The sequence below is a fragment of the Talpa occidentalis genome, unplaced genomic scaffold (assembly GCF_014898055.3).
Source record: "Talpa occidentalis isolate TD23 unplaced genomic scaffold, MPIMG_talOcc4v2.1 talOcc4.14, whole genome shotgun sequence".
Taxonomy (NCBI): domain Eukaryota; kingdom Metazoa; phylum Chordata; class Mammalia; order Eulipotyphla; family Talpidae; genus Talpa; species Talpa occidentalis.
In genome coordinates, this window is record NW_023601433.1 from 64,396,569 (window position 1) to 64,414,234 (window position 17,666).

Genomic DNA, 17,666 nt, shown 5'->3' on the forward strand with positions numbered 1-17,666 from the left:
ACTTCAGTAGTTATATCAAGGTAGCACAAGGATAGATAGACCAATAGAAAAAAAATTCAGAAATAGATCCACAGATTTACTAATGAATGGAATTGCAGATTTAGTATACTGTTCTCTTTACTTTTCATATGTTTAAAATATTCACAGTAAAAAGTTTTAAAATGGAACACCAAAACCAAACAAAAAACACCAACAAATAAGGTATCAAATGATCACTAAGATTAGAAATACTAAATGAAGGAGTGAATAGTATCCGCAACAAAATCTCTGCAATAATATACTAGTAAAGCTTATAAAAAAGCTATTCAGTAGTTTCATAAGGGAACTATTAAGAATAATCTCTTCCATTTCCAAATTTTATTATCTCTCACACAAAATCAAATGCAAACTCATTATAGGTTTATTTGACTTGAAAATAATTTTAAAAATATTATGTCACTGAATTCCTAAACTTTTAATGCATTCAAAAATATAATCTTAATCAAGAAAATTTAATAACCTCAAAATTTTGTTTTTATATAAGTTTTTATATATAAAATTTTGCTTTTCTTTCCCCCATATTTACACTTACCTGGTTGCTGTGTTTCCCATCTTATTGTAAAGCCTCTATTATTTCTTAAATGTTCAGAATAGAGATGAAAATAGAGAGCATTGTCACTGCTGAGGAGTTCCTGAGGGGGGCTGGAGCCACAGAATCTTCCAAGTTGAAATGCTGCAGAAGAATCTCCATCATGAATCTGAAGAAACTCATGTGGACAATTGTTCACTGATTCTAGCTGGAAAAAGGTGAAAGTAATACGCAGCACCTAGAGATATAAAGGTCACCATATATTATTTTTAATTTTCACATTAATTCTAAAGTATTTCACCCACTAATTAGGAAGCATTTGTATCAAGTCACTTTCAAGATATATTTGTATAAGTCCCTAATCATCCAAAATATATGAAAATGCTACATAGTAAATGAATTGTATTAAAAATTGCTTAGACCTAACTTCAGCTAGTATCAAAATATATTAAAATCTTAAAGTTAATGAAATAGATTGTAACAGTATTATTGAAGTAAAATACACAATGATATACATTGCATATATTTAACATATACAATTTGAAGAGTTTCAACATATGTAAACATCTGCAATATCATCACCACAATCAATGAAATGGATGTATCTAACAACTACCACAGTTTCCTCCTGTGTGTGCGTGTGTGTGTGTGTTAAAATGAGATACACCCAATCAACAAATTTTGAAGTACATAATGCCATGTTAACTACAAGCACTGTGTTATACAACATATGTCTAGAATTTATTCATCTAGCATAAATGAAACTTCATATCTACTGAGTTGCTATTCAATGGATTAATGAAATAGATTTACCTAGATTTCATTAAATTGTAAAGTCTATTAAACAAAGGCACTTCATGCTTCCAAAGCAGTAAAATGAGCATTTAGAAAATCTACTTTGAATTAAATTTAATTAATATTACCACAAGAATGTGTATCCTGATAACCAAAATAACTGAAAATCCACATAGATTTTCATCACTCACTCTGAGATATGTTATTTCCTTAAGGGCCTTTGAACCTCTCAACAATATACTGTTTCCCAGATCAAACTGACATCCTATGTGTAAAACTGAGTAAGCACAGTCTAGGCATGTGTGGAATCTGCAAGCTTTCATTGATTGGTTGTCATCAAGAAATGAGTAATACCAAGCGTAGAGTAGGGAAATGGTAATATGATGACTACTGAGCAAACAAATAGGAGAGAATAAGCACAAAAACTGAGGGTGTCTGAGTTTAAATGTTAAAATGTACATACTTTAGATAGTAATATAATTAATAACATATATATTTCAAACATGTATTTCAAACAACAAAAGGGAGACTGTTGAATTTAAACCATTATGACATAAAACCACAACAGTATTCAGCTAATGAAAAAGGACATCAGGATATTTTTTAAATTCTATCCTGGAGTATTTTTAAGATCTGTTCTGTACATTACATCATTTTTTACCTTTGAATCAATTTCAGTGAAAATCTGAAAAAGTTTGGGAATTGAACTATCAATGATTTGTAGATAATTTCCACCATATTATGTAAGTTGCGGTAGGGATAAGGAAATATGAAAGTCACACTAATCTAGAAAATGGCATGTATTTCTTACAAGCTGATAAACGTATTAAATTTTTTTCACAAATTAATTTTTCTTGAAAGACAAATATTTTTACTGTCAGGAAACGAAATTCATGAAAACTAAATGGAAGGAAGAAAATCACATAATAAAGCCACTGGGAAATTGATTTTGGAATTGAATCTGTTGTGGGGTTATTAGACCTTAAAGAGTCTACCATTCTCAAAGGGGGAAAATTGTTTTCTGACCTTGTACAATGACCTCTGTAACATTAGTTTGCTGGGAAAAGTTAATAGGATTTGGGAGAAAACTTTCTCTATCCCAGCATACAAATTTATTTCAATGAATCCAAGAGTTGGCTGAGAAACAATATTTGGAAAAGTTTGAGTAGTTAATGCACTAAAATGCTTGGACTCAGATCTAAATTTGAAGAGTGTTCATGCAGCAGTTCAGAGTCACTGGAGTCGAATGACCTAAGTTCACGTCAGTGTATGCCATGTAAAGTCTCATTCCCCTGGATCTGCTTCTCAGCTTCTATAGGGTCTATTTCCTCACGTGTAAAATGAGAATAATCCTTTTCATTCAGGTTTCTGATAATTAAAATACAATAATGTCGTGTGAAGCAATTAGGATAGCACATTGGCACATCAATGGCACAGAAAGCTATTGATAGGAAAATAATTTTAACAGTAGTCCCCATTTTTCCCTAATATATATTGTAGCACTGAGTGATCATCATGAAACACCACCATCTCATTAACAATGTGACTACACAAATCACTGTACAGTCAGTCCACCTATGCAGTCATCAATACAGAACAAAGCATGGAATTTGGAACATGACAAACTTGACTTTGAAATTAACTATTCCAATTACCAACTAAGGATATTCTTTAAAAATCACTTAATGTCTCTTAGTTTCCATGATCTCATCTATAAAATTAGAATGTTATTACTTATTTCAAAACATTAATGAGGGTTAGAAAAAGGTATGTAAAATGTCTATCCCCAAACCTACAGTATATGCTCAATATATGATAGATAAATTATCAGTATGTATACTTTATGTAATATAAATATATGTGATAGATATGTGAAATGTACATTTGAACCAGAGATACTACATTTACCTTTCCCTCTTCAGTTCGGATAACCCAGAAGCAGTTAACATCATGAATGTAATCAACTTCAGTATTCTTGTAGCTGAAACTTCCACTCATTCCAGAGAGAGAATCTCCACAAACTACAAAGGAAAACAAAGATGAACTGTGCCTTTCAGAAAATACAAACAGAAAGAGGCTAGGCAATTATAAGCCTACTACTAAAATATTTAGCAAAATTTGAGTAATGTTGAAGACAAAAGTCCTGTCATTCCTTCTTTTCTACTCTCTCTTTTTTCCATCACCATCTGCCCAAATCCCACTCCTGTTCAAAATCTAGTTTGGTCTATCCTCACATTTGCTATGAACTTCATTTGCTCTGAACAGGCTTTTTGGGTTTTCTCTGGTTTCCATTTTCTCTACCTCTATGATATTTGAGCCCACACAATTTAGTTATTTTCTCTTCTTTGTTATTTTATATTAACCTCGTCTCCCTAACTAGAAAATAAGCAGATATCTGGAGACAATATTATATGCTTCCTTATTTCTTCACTTCCGCAGGACCTAACATAGTCCTAAATATATGATACAGCCTCATAAATGTGGCAATTCAGAATCAGAAATAATAAGTGACAGGTGGAGTGGTTAGATGAGGATTTATGGAAGAGGTCGAATGTGAGGTACTCCTCAAGGAACATAAACATATAGATGAGAAGCAAAGAAAAAAATTGGGAGATTTGAGAGAAGAAATATCCCAAATAAAGGAATGCAGTAAAATTCCTCATGGTAGCACATGGAATCAGGTAGTAAGGAAAGATGTCTGGCCTTAATGGGAATATTTTTAGAGAACTGGTGAAAACTGAGGTTAGGTGAATAGGATCAGTTCTATTTACAATATAGGATAATTGAAAAAACATGCCAATTTTTATTTAACAGGCAATGGAGAGCCACTGTATAGTCTAGAGGAGGTGAGTGACACAATTATGTGTGATATTCTAGGGAAATTAAAACTTCCTTAGAGAACTGCAAAGAATAATACTCTAGCATATTTTATTGTCAGAACAGATATAATGAAAATGGCAAATACTAATTTAATTCTTTCTTTGAGGAAAGGTTCTTCTGGCCTAAATTGAAATATATAAATATTTATCTTGTGAATTCTACACCATTTCTGCAAGGAAAGACATAGCTCTAAGCATCCAAGCAAACTGACAAGAAAATAAGTTCATTAGAAGAATCGGCAGTAGGGCTCATTAAATAGTGATACTTCCAGGTTATGATAATCTGTGGTTAACAAATGTCAACCATACCTTGCTGGGGAACCTGACAGAAAAATCCAGTCCAGAAGCGTGTGCATTCACAGCTGAACCCATTAATGCCATCAACACAAGTTCCTCCATTCAAACAAGGGTTGCTCAGACACTCATTGATGTTTTCTGTGCAATTGATACCAGCCCAACCTGATTCACACTTGCAAAAATAACCAGACACTGTTTCCTAAGGGGAAAAAAAATTCCATGAACAAATGATAGACAATAAACTTAAATCAACCCAAAGTATAAAGAAACATAGTACTATATGACACTTGTAGGAGGTATTGAACCACAAACATCTTTCAGTAGCCTGACTTACAGTAATTCATTAAAGGTGATTGCTAAATACAAGTTAGATTTATTTGGATCACACTGCAGGCTTTGTTTTACTACTTTGTAAATCACTGATAGAAAAATTAACTCATTGGTTTTTCCTGAGAGCTACAGTTACTACCTACCTTTTTTCTGAGAATTATAGACAGTTCCTTATCTTAAGCTTGAATCATTACCTAAAATTCATGAATCATAGAAAACAAATTTCATAAACATGAAACTAAAATCATGGAACTAAAAATATTCTCAAGTACTCTCTCTCTTCAGGAAGCACAAAAGACTCACGATGCATTGTCCATTTAAGCAGGGGTGACTCAGACAAAGATTACTGAGTTGCACACATCCATTTGGCCCATAGCCATTTCCAGTATATCCAGGGAAACAGGTACAGAGAGGTAGGGAACCTGTTCGGAAATTAAAATGGAAGAGTAAGTACAGGTCTCCTTAGTTCAAACCCAGCAACTGAACCCAGGCTCTGCTGTCTAGACAAGAAATACAAAAGTCAAGTCTGTACGTCACCAGGGACAGACAGAACAAGATATGAGGACAATATACTAGAATCTTAATTTTTCATTTTTTTTCTTAAAAATACAAAAGTGCTAAATATTTCCAATATTCCATGTAAGGATTGACACTGGTGCTATAAGGCCATATATCATGGTCCTGAGTGGTATACTTAAATCGGGTATACAAAGGAAAAGAGAGGTTTCCCATCATAAAGGGATTGACAGCAGAAAAAAAGTATTCTTATGATGATGGTATCTGCTGCAGAGACTTTATATATATTAACTCACTCAATTCTTCCAATAGGTTAAATCCTCTTAATCCTACAGACACGATTATGATTCCTATTATTGATGTACACAAAGTACAGACAGAATGAGTGTCTTGACGAAGGACACACAGCTAGAATATCATGGAACCAAGGATAAAATATATAGAATCCATTACTAATCACTTAATAAGCATTTAAATAGCCACACATGATCTATGTGTGTAATATAAATATATAAATATATACAATACTACAAGGATATATACAACAGTATGTATACTAAAATCTACACATATTTTTATATATGCATATATCTGAGTTCGTAAAAAAGTGCTATTTCAAAATAGCAACAGATAGACATTTTTCAATAAATGAAAATGGATCTACTCATTTGAACAAGCACAATCAAGCCAGATCTTTATTTGACACTATAGATAAAAATAAACCCTGAAAAAGGTAAAAAATCTTAATGTCAAAAACAGCATGAAATCATAAAAGTATAGAAGCATATATACTTGACTATTTTAAAATTTGATAAGGGAGTTCTCTTTTGACATAACTCTAAGGGGAAAGATCCTTAAAGAAAAGATTTATCTTCTTGATTATGTCAAAATTTCCAACTTCTAAATAGGAAGTGACATAGCAAAATTAAAATTAAAAGCAACATACCACAAAAAACACATTTAAAGCAGAATACAGATAATAAGCTAATATCCTCAGTTCATAATGAAATTTCCAAACAATAGAAAACAGATGAACAAAGGACATGAAGTAATAGGGGAAAAAAAAAGACCAGTAAAAATGTGAAAAGTATGGGCCTCCCCGTAGCGCAGCGGTTGAGCGCTGGGCTGCGAAGCTGCCCGCAGCCTCTGCAGCACCGGTTCGATCCCCGGCCACTGGGTGAGGGTACCGCTGCTCTCCTCAGCAGTGTACTTAGTCTGCCTGCTCTGCTCTCCGCTCTGACTTTGGTGAATTCTCTCACCCTCCTGCGCTTCTGACTGTGCACAGCGCTCATATAAGTAAATAAATAAATCTTAAAAAAAAAAAAAAGTGAAAAGTATTAGCCAGAATTAGAAATGGGAGAGCCAGAAAAAGAAGGAAGCATGTCCTTCCCCTTTTCTCCTTCCTGCTCCTTGGAATATACTCACAAATTAATGAACCGATTAAATACATTGGGAAGTAATTCTTAAAAGAGAGATCATTAAAGAGCATAGTCTGTTGCATTAAAAAGTCCAAATCTTTAGTTTTAAAATATGGATTATTTGGGGTTTGAAGATCTAAATAAGGATTTTGAGTTCGCTTTCAAATGTTAATTTATTCTAAAAAGTTATATGAAAATACCCAAACTGGAGAGAGAAATTAGTCTTTACCTAGAACTGAAGAGCAGGATGCCTCTGGGTGGCAGCCTCCATTATTGACTGAGCAGATGTCAATAAGGGTGCACACTCTTCCATTGCCCTGGTACCCTGGCCATAGCAAGAGCAGGGACATAACAAGCAACGTTAAGAACATGAGAGAAGAATTACAACCTAAGAATAAAATATTCTGAATCCAGACCAACCAGAGATTCTCTATCATCAAAACAGAAAATGTAAATATGAAGTATCATAAACAAAATTTCATCATTTGGAAAAGTTCAACAAGAATTAGAAACCGGATTTCAGAAACATTACTCTGGGTTGCTTCTAATGACTAGCAAAAAGAGAGAGAGTGAGCATGCTGATGCTAGAAAGTTGACATTTTTAAAACATAGTGACTTTGATAATCTTAGAGTTTAATTATCGTAAAGTCCAAAGTACTGCTGTTTTGTGTTAATAAAATATATAGTATGGTTTCAGTTTATCTCTTAAAATTTCCAGAACTTCTTGAATAGTAACTCAATTTGGATTATAAAATAGCAGTAATGACTTCTTTCTAAAAGAGACGGGAAACTAACAATTGCCTATAATTATGTCTACCACTTTGTATGTATTATATGCAAAATATCTCTGAATATATTACTAAATCATCTGTAGGGATAATAGAGCTGTAGGTCTGTATCCACAGAGAATTTTTTTTTAATTCTACTTATCTCAATAGACTATTTCAGCTTGTAAAGGCTTATTTTTCACTGATACTCAAAACCTTTTTTGTTCCTTATAATAAAGCTATAATTGTATGTCCTGAATCCATAAGTTAAGTAAAACTTTCCGCACTATTCAGTTCTGGTCCTTAGAAATCATCTTTTAGGGCCTCCCCTGGTGGCGCAGGTAGTTGAGCACAGCGCTATGAAGCTGTCCACAGCCTCTGCAGTGTGGGTTTGATCCCGGCCAGCCAGGGAGATACCCACATGGTGCAGCAGACTTCTCCTGTCTCACCCGCTGCTCCTCTCAGCAGTGTATTTCAGTTGATCTGCCTGTTTTGCTCCCCACTCTGTCTCTGGTGAACCCTCTCACCCTCCCACACATCTGGCCTGTACCCTGGTTCTTGTATGCATGAGTTAATAAATCCTTTTAAAAAAAAGAAATCGTCTTTAAAATGGAGCACAAGATTCTGTTTTCAAACATATGTTTTGCCCTTCATGTTAATCAGGGTTTCAGTAACACACCTGGGGGACATTGCCGACAGTGGTAAGATCCCTGTGTATTCACACACTCAACAGGTGGAGCCACAGAACAGCCACCATTATTTATCTCACATTCATTGATATCTTGACAATTGTATCCATTTCCTTGCCAGCCTAGAAAAAGATTTGAAAAATTAGCTCTATAAGACAAGTTAGCAGAGAATTGCAGATTTGCCAAGATCGCTTTAAATTCTTAGAACCAATTCCTAGTAAAATGGTGGGCAAATGGAATACTCTTACATACTGTTGGTTAGAAATTAAGTCACAGTAACCTGTTTTGGAAAAGATCTGGTAGTACTCATTTAAAAAATTTTAAATCATACCTTTTGATTCACAATTCCACTTTTCAAAATTTATTCTAGTGATAAAGCTAGAAAAAAAATCTTTCAATAGTCAATAGTGACATAGTTGAATATATAATAATTCACTTTTACTATTGAATAATAAAAACTAATTTTATTATTTTATTAGTTTTTATTAAAATACCAGAGTATTTGCAATAATATTTAGAGTATGATACCAATTTTGAGAGAGTTTGTTTTTAATCTACCTGTGTTTCATACAAGCAAACAGGAGAATAGAGAACAAACTGCTAATGGTGGTCTCACTAGGAAAATGAGATTTAGGTTAAAGAAAAACATTTTACTGTAGACATATCTGTTTTATTCAATTGTTATGAATTTGCTTTACTCATGATTGAAATTATAGTAATAAGAATGCTTAAAACCTCTTAACTTCTTTAAAATATTTATGTATTTTTGATCTATGAATCTGAGAAAATTTTCATATTTGTACATGAAGAAATGAGTTCACAGAAAATAACTGGAAGAAAATAAGCCCACATATTAATCATGATCTTCTGAATGATAAAGCTATAGGTATTTTTTCTGTTTTTTTTTTCATAGCTTTTAGTTTCCTTTCCTTTTTAACAGCATCTATTAACTATGATACTCAGGAAGAAATAAGATGATTAGCAGTATAACAAAAAGCAAATTACCTTTAAGAATGAGATATGAAATTATTTGCAAATTTTACTTGGCCCTATAAACTAAGGGGAAAAGTCTTTTTTTTTTTTTTTAAGGGGAAAAGTCTTCATGTGTTTTTTCAACTTCTTTCTAGCTTTGTAAAATCTAAACATACAACATGCAGAAGATCACTAAACCAAAATTCACCAAGTGAAGCCCCAGGTATGTGGGGTTGCTTAGTAAGACAGAGAAACAAAGTACTCAGCATCTCAGCTCAGATCCTGAGTCCAGCAAACCTGACTTTGAATCCTGACTGCTTATAAGTTATATCCCTCTCTAAACCTTAAGTTTTTACATCTTTAAAAGGTAAAGATAGTAGTTACTACAAATTCTTAGTTTTGTTCTAATTGCAAAAATTAAAACTGCCTACTAAAGTACTTTAATAATGTTTTCATAAAAGAATACTTGCTATTATTATATTCTCTTTGTACTCCACTTTCTAAGAACACCTCGTGAGTGCAGGAAGGTCTTGTAGACTCTCTGATGTCTGATTAATTATTGAACAGTGAACACAGCATGCTGCTTTGCTCATAGTAGGTGCTCTACAAATATGAACTGAATGAATGATGATGATCCCATATAGCGATGTATGAAGCTTGCAGTCAAACCCAGGCAGTTTCTGATTCTAGAGACTATGTTTTCAACAACTTGACATGTGACCTCCCTTGGAGATTTCAATCTCTGTGGGTCTGTGATGGGGCTCCTATTTATAGCAAGGCCACAGGGTCTTCTAATGACACAGCTTTTAATATAGGTGAGAACTACAGGACTCTCCTGGAGACATTAAGAGGTCAAATAATTTGCCCAAGTATATAAATATCAGGCTAGTATGAAGGTGGGACTAGAGCACCTGCCTTTTGATCCTCAGTCTTATCAGCTGATGGGCATAACAATAAATTGTTTGACTTCACAAACTCTATGGTTAGCGTTAGCCCCAACCTTTGACTGTAGCGCAGTTTTGGATAAATCTTCCATTTCTGTGGTTTAATGGCAATACTGCTAAGATTGCCTGGAGTGGGAGTTAGTCATATAGTATGTGATAATGGATTGGAACACCTCCTAAGAACAGTCTACTTGTCCTTCAGCAGTAGACAGAAATTGGTTTTGGCATCTTGCCTGGCAGACTTGCAGAATCTGGCACAAAACCTCTGGCTGATGATGGACATGCTCACATACCTGTTGGACAGGCCCCACAATAGAAAGAGCCTGGAGTGTTGAAACACTGCACAAGAGCTGAACAAGGCGCAGGCAGGAGGCTGCACTCATCTACGTCCAGTGTGCAGGCTGGGCTGTGTGGCGGGGGCAGGGATGTCCACCCAGCATCACAGATGCAACTGTACTTGGGCTGGCAGGAAGACAAGAGTGTGGAAAGAGACAATCTAGAAAGTGAGCAAGAAAAGTCTTGGAAAATCTCAAGTCCCAAACTGTTGATCCTATAACAATCATTTTCATAAGGCCAATTGAATGACTTCTCTTTTTCTTCCCATATGATTAAACATTTAGAACAGACCAGGCAAAAAGAAAACACCTTTATTTCAGAGTAAAGAGAACCTATAATTTGCCCCAAAGATGCCAGGGAAAGAACAACAACAATCAAGAACTGTAAGTCAATATAATTAAACTCAATCAACTCAGCCTGCTATGTTTTTAGAGGAAAAAACACCCATGTAGGCACATCCCTTGGAAAATCAAATGTTTATTTCCTGTTTGAAAGTCTCTCTTCCCTTCCAGTCCGCATTCCCCCCACCACCATCACTACCATTGGAAAGGAACTATTTTCCATCACATAGGTAAGAAAAAATGGAGCAAAACTTAGGACCTGAGGGCCTCAGAGAGGACCAAGAAGTTGGATGGGTGAGTGTCCCTGAAGGTCAGGAATCAGGACCCACAACATGGGGGCACTTGGGGACGTAGGTTTATGGAGTCTACAAACCTCACCAAGGCTCAGGAGTCAGACAAAAATCCATACTCCTTAAAAGGTATCACTGTTAAAACTTAGAAGGGCAAAAAAAAAAAGTCTTGTCTCACAGAGAGATTCATGAAAGAATATTTAAAATGTTATATATTTATATAATGAAATCTTAACCTCTGGGTCCAATTTTCCCCATTGTGATGAAGAATTCCCATCTTCTTCCTTACCTGTGCCCAGATTAAGTTCAGGAAGGGACTTCCTTTCTGCAGTCCCCTGGGCTGTGCTTATACATAGCCATGCAGGCAAGGAACTAACACTGTGACTTCCTTCGGAGAGTCACATTTGGAAGGAACCCACCTCTCCAGTCTGTGTGCGGACCAGATCTTCACAGATGCCGTGGACACAGAGGGCCTTGGAGCCCCCTTCACAGTCATTGTATTTGGATGCACACTGGGGGCCGTACGTCTCAGGAGAGCAGTGACAACTGTTGATTACACAAGAGCACATTAGGGCTTGTGTTTCAAGGGGCATGTTTCTTAGCATTGCTTACAAAAAATCCGAATGAAGGTCAGTGAGTAGAACCATAAATCAACAAATCAGATTTACTGACAAGAATCTTGGAAACAAATCACTCTGCTCTACTCGAAGTGGTGAATTGAGTCAATGTGCCAACTTCTCAAATACAGTGTTGGAGAGCCACAGTTTATTATCCTGGCAAGACTGCCACTATAAATTATTCTGGTATCATGTCATCAAACAGTGCTTTCAAAGATCAGACATCTATAAACTAAGAGGGATGGAATTAGTTCAGGATGGTAAAAGCAGAGATCAACAAGTCCATTCATCATAAAAGAAGAGAGCAACAAGACAATTCCTTGTCCATCCAACCAGTAAGCACAGGTGACCTGGATTGTTCTCTAGGATTTTATAACCCCACAGGCAATGTGCTAGCCACATCTCAGAGTCCATTATTATTATCATATGACAAAGGGCAATACTTCTATCCATAAAAGATGTAATTATACAGAGTAGTATTTCTTTTTATAGTCACATTTTAATTCACAACAAAATGAACAAAATTAATAAAAAAAAAAAAAAACCTGAGTAAGCTTCATACCTCTTTATATCTGCACTGTGGCTTACAAGGAATGTGAAAGATAAGAGACTGGCAATTGGGAAAGGAGAGGCACAGAGGACTCACAGAGCCTAATCTCATTTACACATGTCTGAGCACATCTGACTGAGTGGACAGTCAGGCTCAGAGGTTGCCACTTGCCTGAATGAACAGTACTGGCCCACATGGGGGAAACTGACCAATCAGGACCAGGGGTCAAAGACAAGAACAGACGGAAAGGAACTCTATGGCCATGAACCATGAACTAGATTCTGAATTTTCTGGAAAAAGGACCATTTTACAAGGTAAAAAAGTTCCTTCAATGGGACATTTAGGTACAAGGAGTTCAGTTGATGTTTAAGCAAATATATGATTGATATGGTTGTCTTTCTCATTAAGATGAGGTCTAATATTAATAGCAACAGATGATTAAACTTAAGGAAAAATTCAGTCATTCTTTCCCTATTCCCATGTGTTTCTCTTCCTCTTATCTCTTTTTTTATACTATTTCATATTCTGTTCCCTTTCCACTGTGCTCTCCCATCCTTACACAGAATATCATTTTAGGGAGTTTAATTATAGATGTCTGAAGACTACAGAAATATTTAACATTTCAAATATATAGTTGAGCATTTGATGCAGATGGTTTCATTTCTAAAATTTTCTTTTACCACAACCTGTGCCACCTGAATTTTTTGTTAATCTTTAAACCTCTAGCTTTCTCAGCCTATATTTCTATGTAGGAAAGAACTGAATATTCAGGATCACATATAACTAAATTACCAGAGTTTAAATCCTGACCAAGCCTATTAAGTTTTCACCTCAGGCAAAGTTGTAACTCTCTCTACCTCTGTTTCTTGTAAAATAAGAATGCACAATGAGCACTATTTTCACCTTGAGGTCTAAAGGAACTCCGCTATAGGAAGTGCTCAGGAAATCGTGTTCATCATCCCAAGCACTTTACAGTGGAGGTGATTTAAGATTTGAGAAGAAATTCTGGCTCAGGGACCTGAAGTTAAATCTTTCTTTATCACTTTTTCTATCTTTTCCCTTTCCATTGTAACTTGGAGATGAGATTTTAATCCTACATCCTTCTCTAAGCAGATACATTTCTTTCATTTAAGTTTAGATACTTTGAGAATACAAAAGGAGGGAAGAAGGAAGCCAAGTACACGCTCAGCTTCTTTGCTATGATCCTCAAAGGCCAGTATTTATTAAGCCCATTTAACAGATGAGGTTCACATTATCCAAGGCCATAGAATACGAATAGGTGAAAGATGAATTAAAATCTATTTCTTTGAAACTGCATATCACATTACATTACCATGTTCTGAAAGGTATAGTAATTATAAAGACATTGTTTTTTCAAGGTATATTTATTAACATAAATATACATTCTCAAAGGTTTATACATTCTCAAAGGTTGTATACATTCTCAAAGGTTTATAGATACACCCTTAAAAGAAAAGAATAAATATACCTCCCTGAGTTGAAAAATAAAAGCCATATGTGGTATTTTTAAATTAATCACTCCTGTCTTTGCCTCAGTTTTCAGTTGCTGATCTAGCAGAAGTCACTGCTATAGTGACCTTCTATTGTATTTTTGTATTAGCAGAAGAAAATAAGGCTTTTCATTCTTCAGAAACATTGCAAATGCATTTGGCAATTGAGAAGAGGTCAGATAGACTTTCACTGACATTGTTTAACTTGCATTAGGGTTCATGGTTCAATATTAATATAACTGACTAACTGAAAGAGGTAATAAGTTTAATGCCTAACTACCATCTGAGCTAAAACCAGATTATCCAGGAAAAACAATAACTATAAGAAAGAAAATATCAAAATCAACAAACAACTATGAACCAGAGACACTCTATGGGGGTGGGGGCGGGAAAGGAGGGATTGGGGTCAAAATAAGGGGGTTGTAATTGTATGGGGAATATAAAAATAAAATTTAAATTAAAAACCCCAAATTATCCTCATCATTTAAACTGCATGTTTTAAAACCCACTAGTGATAAAAATAGAAATAAGTAAATATGCTCTCATCAGTGTGGTTCTAGGAAATCAAATCACACAACAAACTCAGTTTTGTTTTGCTTTTTTCCTAGAAAGACTTCTAGATCTGAAGTATGTAAAATATACTCTCCATGCAAGGAAAGTCTGGATCCCAAGAACTGTCTTAAATCCAACGTAAGTTAACAATAAGAATCAATTCTTCAAGACAAAGAAGCAATAACAGTATAAAGAAGTGGCACAATATTATGTTTGCTCTTTGAAGCAGTTGGCAGCAAGACCTTGAGCCAGAGTAACTGGTGGAAACAGATGATGCTTTTCCTTGTTCTGCTATCATTACTCTAAGTAAGAATTATTTCCTATAAAATAGTGCCTCCAATTAATTAGTATTTGCTTGGTGCTTTCTTTATCTTTCAGAGGTTTATAATTGGGAGTTATTAATCCCTTTAAATAGAGACTCCTTTGTCTCAAGTAAATGGGCTCCAAGAATTAAAAACCAAAGAGGCTCTAATCTAGAACAAATTCTGCCCATCGTGACCACATTTCTGTAAGTGCAGATTATTTAACAGCAAGGCAAGTACTCCTTTCCAAGTGCCTGCTGAAGTTCCCCTAAGGGGTTTCTAGCCTCCAGGAAGCTACTGATTAACAAAGATTTAATCTCATACAATTAACAGACCTCAAGATTATCTAAGTGTTCTCTATTTCATTACACAGATTCCACAAAGCAAGAATTTAGTCTTATGCTCACACACATTTTTCTATTTTCTTTTAATCCTTCAAAAAGTGTTCATTATATGCCTGAATTAGAGTATTTAGTTCATAGATAATCAATGGAATTCATGAGGTTTCTTAAACTATCCAATTATGGATAGAAGAAAGAAATCTAGAAGAAACCAGATTTAAATTCTCTTCAGTGAACTGTCCTCCATCAAATCTATAAAGGGCAGCAACAAGAAATCAAAATCAGAGTCACCACAGAATCCTTGGGTTTTCTTTCACAGTATTGCTTTCACAGTATTTTCTTTCAGTATTGCTCTTATAAAGTCGAATCTGCCAACTCTCAACAAATAAAATGTTCTCTCACTCATATTTAGACAAAAAAAACTCTAACCCTTAACATGCAGTAGAGTTGTGTTAGTTTTTTATCTTTTCCATTTTGCAGGGAATATAATGTGCTATAGAGGAAGAAATTGGAGTTTGGTCTATGGACCTCATTCCACATATATATTGTTGTTACTCTGCTGGCTTGCAAGAGCACAGAAGACAATGATGATAAAGGAGGATCAGGGGTGAGAATTAATCTCCAGGATGTTCCTTGACATTGGGAAGGCAAAACAGTATCAGTGCTGGAAGTAAGGACATTTGCCACAAATTGCCAAGCAGCAATTCCCATTGATAAATACCCATAAACAGAAATCAGGAGAGAATGCTTTCGAGAAAATGGAAGATTAGACTTGCATCCTGGATCTAACATAAGCTTGAATGTTTTTAAAAGCAGGGATCAGAGGATTCACTTAAATGAAATGGAGTTCTGTGAGCAAAAGACCCTTTAATAAGGTAGTGCTTAATTTAAGTCAGAGGTGTATAATTTAAGGTTAATTATGGCATTGCACAAAGATTAAACTTATGGACATACCCACCAGAAGTTTGAAGGAGTTAGTTTATAACTTGAAATGAGTACAAATTTTAGGATCAAATCAAAAGAACAAAAAGATCACTTAAATGAAAAACATGATTGCAACTGTTTTTTGAGAAAATAATGTGTTAGCAGAAGACAAGGAGGAAGTAGACAATGCTTTTCCTTGCTATGCTTTCACTATTCTAAGAAAGAATTTTTCCAATGAAATAGTCTTCCACTATTTTATTTTATTTTATTTTTTTCTGAAAGAATAGAATGGGTATTTTTACAAGTTAATTGAAGAAAAAGATAGCAGAGACACTAATAAGAGAGCAAATAATTGTTCTTGGCTCCAGGGAGATTATAACCCAGAGTATTGGAAAAAATTTGTTCACACCATAGCAGAACCCGTTTGTTTCTCTTTTAATAATCCCAGAATAGAGGCAACCAATCAAACAGGAGGCCTTGTGATGCCTAACTCAACTCAAATTCCTAGAGCTTGATAAGAACATGGAGGCCCTGTGATGTCTAACTTAACTTCATAAGGGAAAGAGAGGTTTCCCAGAGCACGTGCTGTTTAAACTGGGCAAGGGAATACTGCAGAGCACTGGTGTGACAGCAGATCAGAAGAGGAGATAGTTGCTGCACTATGATTATGGTAAGGGGCCCAATGGTAATTAAAAGCAAGCAATGAGAGTTAACTCTTTGAAGAAAACCTCAGTTCAATATCTGACCTTGAGTGGTCAACATTTCACATAGCACTTGGATGCAGACATTTTAATAAAAATACAAGCTTGCTGACCTATTGAATGAGTGTGGCAATGGCTCACTGCTACAGTGTGTCCCACTTTTGCTTAGAGTCCATCAAAGTCTGTCCTTCAGTCCTCTGACTCTCACTAACTACTAATCTTCCTATTGTAACAGGCCACCCTACTCTCTCTGCCAGCTGCAGTGGCCTTCTTCCAGTTCCTTAGGGAAATCTTTTCTCTGGAGTTGAAAATGCACAAGCTTTTCTTCATCTAAGTAAATAGATTTGTGTACACTGAATGAGAGTGACGTATTCCCCAAAGAGTGTTACATTTTGCTGGTAACACAATTGATCTTGGATGCTCTTAACTATGGGATGTTTTAGTCCTTCAAAAATATATCCTGGTATTTTAAAACAATATCTACAACAACAAAAAGTCACCTGTAACTCCCAGCCGTGTTTACACATGTGGCTCCATTCTGGCAGCCCAAGGGTGTTTCTGAGTAAACTGTACATTCGTTAACATCAGCTGAGCACAGAGGTCCCTGCAGTCACATAAAAGAATAAAGTTAAGTGCCACAGGTCACAGTGGCATCTAGAGTCAATTTTCATAAGATATATTTAAGGATTTGCACACAAACAATAAGTTAGTCCTTGATCAGCTCAGATACAATAATATAATACCAATGCTAATCTTCAGTCTATCTTTCCCTGGAACCGTATTTGGCCACAAATGTTTAAGAACTCTTGTCAGATTACATCAATCACATAAAAAGAACTAAACAAACTAATCCTCATTTCACTGAGGGAAACAGTTTGGGAATAGTCAACATTTTTTTTAATGTGGACATTAGGAACATCTTCACCATTAACATAAAAAATGGAAGCAAATTTACATGACTCATGTCAAGACTCACTTAGTACATCTAATGCGAACTAGTTTTCAGTTAGTAGAAAAACATCCAAT

The 17,666-nt window shown here is 35.2% G+C and overlaps 1 protein-coding gene across 2 annotated transcripts in view; it reads right to left on the reverse strand.

The window, feature by feature from the left end:
- The window catches only part of CUBN (cubilin), a 225,935-nt gene that overhangs the window by 202,743 nt on the left and 5,526 nt on the right, over nucleotides 1–17,666 (reverse strand). For both annotated transcript variants that reach the window (XM_037510673.1, XM_037510672.1), the window contains exons 6-14: nucleotides 17,141–17,244; nucleotides 11,562–11,688; nucleotides 10,469–10,637; nucleotides 8,250–8,381; nucleotides 7,033–7,128; nucleotides 5,173–5,291; nucleotides 4,552–4,738; nucleotides 3,272–3,384; nucleotides 572–806 (exon numbers count right to left, since the gene is read on the reverse strand). In XM_037510673.1, coding sequence (XP_037366570.1) covers nucleotides 572–806; nucleotides 3,272–3,384; nucleotides 4,552–4,738; nucleotides 5,173–5,291; nucleotides 7,033–7,128; nucleotides 8,250–8,381; nucleotides 10,469–10,637; nucleotides 11,562–11,688; nucleotides 17,141–17,244 — 1,282 coding nt within the window. The remainder of the gene's footprint in view (nucleotides 1–571; nucleotides 807–3,271; nucleotides 3,385–4,551; nucleotides 4,739–5,172; nucleotides 5,292–7,032; nucleotides 7,129–8,249; nucleotides 8,382–10,468; nucleotides 10,638–11,561; nucleotides 11,689–17,140; nucleotides 17,245–17,666) is intronic.